The sequence below is a fragment of the Akebia trifoliata genome, chromosome 3, assembly GCF_017979445.1.
Source record: "Akebia trifoliata isolate Shusen 1 chromosome 3, ASM1797944v1, whole genome shotgun sequence".
Taxonomy (NCBI): Eukaryota; Viridiplantae; Streptophyta; class Magnoliopsida; order Ranunculales; family Lardizabalaceae; genus Akebia; species Akebia trifoliata.
Genome location: NC_141377.1, coordinates 44,039,937 through 44,047,542, shown reverse-complemented (window position 1 = coordinate 44,047,542; position 7,606 = coordinate 44,039,937). Strand labels below are relative to the sequence as shown.

At 35.9% G+C, this 7,606-nt stretch overlaps 1 protein-coding gene across 1 annotated transcript; it reads right to left on the bottom strand.

Moving 5' to 3' along the window:
- Positions 1-3,275: 3,275 nt before the first annotated feature.
- On the bottom strand, positions 3,276-6,704 carry LOC147407210 (1-deoxy-D-xylulose-5-phosphate synthase 2, chloroplastic-like). Its single transcript, XM_086435652.1, is given in 11 exon segments — positions 3,276-3,506; positions 3,599-3,735; positions 3,738-3,882; positions 3,964-4,245; positions 4,345-4,652; positions 4,751-5,024; positions 5,124-5,395; positions 5,564-5,714; positions 5,870-6,034; positions 6,189-6,353; positions 6,547-6,704. Coding segments are annotated over 11 exon segments (2,136 nt in total). The 5' UTR covers positions 6,637-6,704; the 3' UTR covers positions 3,276-3,359.
- Positions 6,705-7,606: the final 902 nt, after the last annotated feature.

Sequence of the window (7,606 nt, the reverse complement as noted above, 5' to 3'; positions counted from 1 at the left end):
AATAACATGCATATGAATTTACAAAAATACCAATGTGATGAAGGGTATTTTTGTTATTTTTTTATGCAAGTAAATGTTTTCATGAGATGTGTGAAATCATTTGCATGTTAGCATCGTTAGTATTGAGGGTTATTTTTATAATTGTAATTTTTTTTATGAAGGGTATTTTTCGTAATTTTAGTATGTAATTTATTGTATCTTGGATGAGGGTTAATTTTGATATTTTCATATATTAATGTGCATATTGATGTACCGAGTACTACTAGGGGTATCTCTATAATTTTTATAATTTTTTTTGATAAGGGGTATTTTAATAATTTTGATTGTATAGGTTTTGGAGTCAAATAATTTTGCAAAGGACTTGTACTACTTTTTTTTTATCGAAAATCATTGGCTGAAATTTCTTAAAAATTTAGGTGATCCATCCAAAAAAAACTGCATTGTGTAACCAAACACTGATAAAATTGATTTTAGAAAACAATTGCAATTGATTTGCAACATACCAAGTAGGACCTAAGCATCCAATTCTCTCACATGTGGGCTACTTTGATTCGGTGTAGACTCGATTGTTTTCTTATATAGTTTCCTCTTAAAACATATTCTAATCTATGATTATTCATTCCTTTTTCTTCTCACAAGAAAAACTACTAAAACTCAACTTTCTTTCTCTTATTTGAACTATAATTACTTGTTACACTCTAAAAAGAAAATCCATTTGAAATTTCAATGACTTGAATTTGTGCCAAGATGTCTTTATAGTTCAATGTATATCTATTGTTCTATGTTTAAGGGTTTCTCGTGGGTTTAAACCATTTTAGAAAGAATAGTGCTGAAGTGACCTCAGGCTAGAACCTCATATCACACTTCTTGATGTGAAAGTGTATGAGAATTATAGATGCTTTTTTCATCGAGATATGAGTGAAAAAGCTAGGTGTTGTGCAAAAGCGTAACAAGAGAAAGCAAATAAAGATGAAAATGAACGTATAAAGCTCTAAACAGCTAAGAAATTCCCAAATCAAATAACATAAAGAAACCCTACTCAAAAAAATATTCACTCTGGACCTTTACACTTTGGGCCGAGCCCACTTCACTTCAGAAGTGATTTTTCTTAAATATACTTATAAATGCAAATAAGTGAGATTCGTCGATGATGATGATGATGATTGATTGATTGATTGTTTTCAAAAAAAAATAACAGTAAAATAGGCTTGAAAATTCCTTTCTATCCCTAATAAAATTGGTTGGGTTGTACTAGAAAAAGAATATTACAAAGTTGTGAACCTGGCGGTATGTTCCTCCTTTGTTGATTTTGGGACTGATAATTTTATTGCCACACTAACATTTTTTATGGCACACCAATCGTATCTAAGGTGAAAAATGGTAAGACTTTAAAGTGGAGAGAATAAACCTAGAAGAAGAAAATCTACAGGGGACTTGCCTTTTTCGGCATGGATTGGGTAGGTGTATTTATTAAACAAATCAGAGGAGAAGATAGATCTTATCTTTCCCTTATAATAAAAGAAAAAGAATAAGAACAAATAAATTTAAAAATTGAAAGAGGATGTACTGATTTCTTAATTGAGATTGTAGAAAATGTTGTAAGAGAAACCTTGAAGAAAAAAAAGGTCAATTACACTCTGACCCCTTGTCTTTTGGATAATTCCATGTTGCCCCCTAATGTTTTGATAATTACACTTACCTCCCTTATAATTTATCTATTTGCTTTCAATGCAAAAAGTTTATATATATATATATATATATATATATATATATATATATATATATATATATATATATATTATATATATATATATATATATATATATATATATATATATATTAAATGTAGAGGCGGAATCAAGTTTTACTTTAATCGACTCTACTCTATTTATCCGAAGTAGCTCCTAAGTCCCTCATGTAATTACCGGTTTGGTACCTGCCAATAATCCTCAGACGTCCAAGTTAGAGTTGCAGAGAAAATAGTATTAAAGAAAAATAAGTTCATCAAAAAATCTCTATTTATAGATTCTTCATTCAAATCAAGGTTTCCTCTTTAATCAAGATTTGATTACGATGAATCCCCTGATTGTAAGAATTTTAAATGAAATGTGAATTTCTGAGATGGAGTCCAAGATTCTTGGGAGACCTCTTCCTAGATCTCCGGATTTGATATGCGTAATCCAAGATTATGCAGATATTTGGATTAGGCCTGCCTTGCTAAACACGTCAGGTCTTCCTTTATGATGTGTTTTGCCCTATCAGTCATACTAGACACTACTACCTTAGTCTACCCTGCTGATTTATTGATTCGCTCTAAGTACCACTTACTTAACTAGAACACGTGTACGGTCTAGATAACGTACCATTGTTATCCTCTACAATAAATATCATTTTATTATTTTTAGAATGTATACTTTTTGATAAACAAAAATATCCGTGAAAAGATGGGTTCATGGCCTAGATTGTGAAAGCTTAGACGGAAATTTAAAAAAAATAATAAAAGAAAAAAAAAAGTACTAAAGGTTCCAAAAAGAAGAAAGAGAGGTGCGCTCTCCAATCGGATTAAAGATGATCGATTTCAAATTCATTAATACTTAAGTGACCTCAAGATTGTACCTCATATCGTACATCTTGACATGAAAGTGTATAGGAATCATAGATGCTTTTGAATCTGTGACTTATACAAACCAACGAACCACTCCAAAAGAGGGGGTGAGAATTATGAACATAAGAGGGTCACAAGGCTTAACTGAAGTATGACACACCCACCTGAGAATGGAAGAAAATATGCACTCTTAACACTCCCCCTCACCCATTAGAGTGGAAAGAATTGAACAAGCGACCTATACGAACCAACCAACCACTCCAAAAGATCGATCTGTTGATTGTTGGAGAGAGAGAGAACTATGAATATAAGAGGATCTTGAGGCTTAACTAGGGTATAGGTATGACACAGCCGAGAGTGGAGGAAAATATACACTCAAACAGATCTTTTATTTTGAGACGGAAACCTTTGTTCCTCAACCTCCTTTGGATGTAACTCTCTTCCTCTACTATTTCCTTTGTCTTGTATGTTGGCCATATCAATACGACTAACATGGAACCTACATGAGTAAAAACAATGCCCTGATTTGATTTTCTTCCTCTACTTGATCATAGGGAGAGGGTGGAATGTCCAAAGGGGCTTTGGACATTAGCATTTTAAAGCCGAACAAAATTCCAAAACTTTTTTCTAATTTGTATTTGTAACTCTCTCACAGATGAAACCACTTACATAGAAATTAAAAACCTAATATAATATAAGATTTAAATGTATTTTTACAATGTCCAGGACATGATCTTGCTTCACAAAGTTTTGCTCATTTGAACCGTAGAGCTTCTTTGGGCATCCCCAATAGAGACAATACTGTTGCAGAAATATGCCTTGAAGACAGCCCTGCCTCCTCAATCTGATCTTTGGGTGATCCATGGTCTATGTATCTGTCTGGAAGCACCATTGCTCTTAACTGCATAAAAGTACTAAATAGAATCAGAATTGAGAAAGAAAACAAAAAGCCATTTTAAACTTGAAAAATTGAAGGAAAAAAAAAAAAATCACCTTTAGGGGTCCATCTAGGAGACCATTTAAGCTTAAGAAGTGAGATACATGAGACCCAAAACCTCCAATGGAACCTTCCTCCACTGTTATTAGGATCTCATGTTCTTTAGCTAATCTTCTGATAAGCTCTGCATCCAAGGTTTGCAGAACCGAGCATCAGCAACTGTGACATCAATATCACGGGATTTGAGCATGTTTCCAGCTTCCATACATTGCTGAACTATGGAGCCAAATCCAAGAATCGCGACTCTGTTGCCTTCCATTAATATTCTTCCCTTTCCAATCTGTCCAAAACAGAGAAGATGAGAAACAAATTTTCCTGTTGCCTTTCTTCAATTTGAAATTACAAAGCCAAAGATACTAACTTCAAGTGGGGTGCCTTTGTTGTTAGGAGGAAGAGCTACTCCAACTCCATTACCCCTCGGGAACCTAAAGCAGCTCGGCCTATCATCAATGGCCGCCGCTGTGGCAACCATGTGCATTAGCTCAGCTTCATCAGATGGAGCCATGACCACCATGTTTGGCAAGCAAGCCATGTATGTGACATCAAATGCCCCACAATGAGTAGGCCCATCGGCTCCAACCAATCCTGCTCTATCCAACGCAAATCGAACAGGTAGTTTTTGAAGATCAACGTCATGTACAACCTTCAAAAATTTCAATCTAATAGTCAGATTCGGAATCACAATACGCAAAGACCTAGATTAATATACTTAATTTCCTGTGATTTGAGTTTTGTATCTCACCTGATCATAACCTCGTTGAAGAAACGAAGAGTAGATGGCGCAGAATGGTTTGAGACCCTCAGTAGCTAGACCGGCTGCAAATGTTACGGCATGTTGTTCAGCAATCCCAACATCAAAGCAACGATCAGGGAACCTTTTCTGGAAGAAATTAAGTCCAGTTCCACCACCCATGGCAGCATGGATGGCTACAATCTTCTTGTCTGTTTCTGCTTCTTTTATAAGAGATTCTGCAAAGTACTGAGTGTATGAAAGGGTAGATGACTTGGATTTAAATTGTTTTCCTGTTTGCGGGTCGAAATTAACAACTCCTGAAACAATAGAGAATTTGGATTCTATTGAGAATTCTTCCAAAAAGAATAGAATGCAGGACTATAACTACAATTGAATATCAGTTGCAGAGTCTCACCATGCATTCTATCGGGGGCGGCCTCTGCTGGAGGATAACCCTTTCCTTTCTCTGTTACGATATGTATCAGAACAGGCCCCGGTGCAGGCATATCTTTTACCTTTTCAAATATCGTAACCAAATCCTCGACATTGTGCCCATCCACCGGACCAATGTAGTACAATCCGAGCTCCTCAAACAGAGTAGACCCAGAAGCACTAATCATCCCTCTTGCGAATTCATCCACCTTTGCTGCAACCTCATGTGTTTGCCCTCCTATCTGCTTTGTCATACTCTTTAAAATAATAGAGAACACAATTCAGATCGATATCAACTAAATTGAAGCCAGAACATACCAATCAAACGGAAAGTAGGAAATCTAGTGAAGGCTTACTTTTGCAGCTTCACGAAGCTTGCGGAACTTGGTGCTTGCTTGGATCTTGGTGAGAGCACGACTGAGGGCTCCAACGGGAGTTGCGGGACCATCGAGAGTGGCGGTCGGTAGGGAGACTTGTTTATTATCGTTTAATATGACAATCAGGTTGGAATCAAGGTACCCTGAATTGTTCATGGCCTCATAAGCTTGACCAGCAGTCATGGCTCCATCTCCAATAACAGAGATGACATGGTTGGTCTTTCCTAGAAGATCTCTTGCAACTGCCATACCTACCAAATATACACATTTTTTTAAAGCCAACCCCATAAATCTAATTTAGTTACTTATGAAGCTAAATATACATAATTCATTATGTGAAACTGAATTGTATAACCCTAACCCAGAAGAAAGAACATCAACTAGAAAAGGTGATGATGAGAGTTAGAATTCAAACATACCAAGACCAGCAGAGATGCTAGTGGAGCTATGCCCTGCACCAAAAGCATCATGAATGCTTTCATCCCTTTTAGGAAACCCAGCAAGCCCTGATGTCTTCCTGATTGTGTGCATTCTGGACCTTCTCCCTGTTAGAATTTTATGTGGGTATGCCTGAAAAAATTAAAAATTGTTTACATTTCATTGAAAAGTTCCTAAACACCCTTTTTTTTGTTATACAAAAAAATAAAAAATAAAAAGATATTTGGTGGAAACTTCAGTCCTTAAATCCCATCTTTGACTTTAATTTGAAAACCAAGTTTACTAACCTGATGTCCAACATCCCATATGATCTTATCTTCAGGGGTGCTGAACACATGATGCAGAGCCACTGATAGCTCCACCACTCCTAGGCTTGCACTCAGATGCCCACCTGTCTTTGACACGGTGTGCACTATATCTGCTCTAAGCTCTGCTGCTAACTGTTCAAGTTCCTATAAAAACACCACAAAGAAGAAAACAACGCTACAAACTATTACAACCCCATTAATCTCAACAAAAAAAAAAAAAGGAGAATGTGAAAGAAAAGAAAAAACCCGTCAACATATAAAAATATTTGATCATGATTTTCATGCATGGTTTGGTTACCTGTGTGGAGAGATTCTTCATATGGGCTGGGTAATTGATTGTGTCCAACAATGGTGTGTTTGGTTTCTCTCCTGAGAAATCAATCTTCCAACCATCCTTTTCTTTCCTTACCAACATCTTCCTTTCCTCACCATCTGAACTGCTAGTAGAAGCTCTTACACAAAACTGAAAGCCATCACCAAAAGAACAGGAGAGAGAAACCCACATCAGAAACAACAATCAAGAACTCAAAACAACCCAACAAAAAATAAATAAATGTTTTTTATCACCATCTCAATGAAAAAAATCACAAAGAAACAAAACCCAGATTAACAAAAACAGAAAAGATGACGATAAATGAAAATTTTAATTTATAAACCTGTCTTCTGCAACTAAGATTTGGTATAGATGCTTTCATGGATGGAGATATTGTTGAAGTTCCTGTCATGATATACCCATGAACCGCCATATCGGATCAAATTGAGAGAGATAGAGAAAGAGAGAGAGCGAGAGAGAGGATTCGTGGGTTGGGAAGAGGCGAGGAGGGAAGAGGTTTATAAAGAGAGTGAGGACTGTTTTTTGCCAATTTATCACGAGATATTAATCGCATCAGAGAAAATGAAACAAGAAAAAAGTGTACGGAGAACTGGACATCTCTCTCACTTTTCGTAAACGTGGAAAAGGTTTTCTGGATTCTGGACCCTCGAGTGATTTACCGGACAGACCTTCTGTTGCAATTTTATTACAAAAACACCCTTTACTTTTTCAAGATGGCTTACTTGGACAAACAATCATGCTACCGTGACTAACTTGGAAAGATTTCAAATCTTACTAATGATCGTTGGCCCACATGGGTTATCAAATTAGCAATCCAACAACATAGCCTTATTGGTTTCATGGAAAGACTCATTCAAAAGAAAAAACTCAAAAAAAACAAAAAAATCTTCTTGAGATTGATTGTAGGTGTTGACATGGATGACCGCCAAATTCCCAAATTTAAAAGTAAAATTCACCGGAGAAAAGTATCTTTATTTTAAAAGTTCTTAGGATTTGTCCTTTATAACCAAGAGACATTCGATTATGTATTTGGATGCCACAAATTGATGTGGTTAGAATCCACTCTAAGGTATGTTAAGTAACAAATTAACTATATAAATTTGAATTTTATGACATGTATCCCCACTCTAGGGTTTTGACGTTTGGTGGGTAACAAACTTCATAAAGTAAAGTTCCCTTGGAGTTATCAGAACTCCAAGGGAGCTTTTGTAATAAAAGACAATGGTTGGGTTTGTTGGTAAATCTCTCTAAAATTATAAATTAGAGTTAGTTTGTTGGTAAGTCTGACTAAGTTAGTAAGGATTTCACTCTCACTAAGGGTCCTTAGACTCATCTTGTGACATCCAAAAATAATATTTGATGGTTCAGGCTTGTAGAGGACA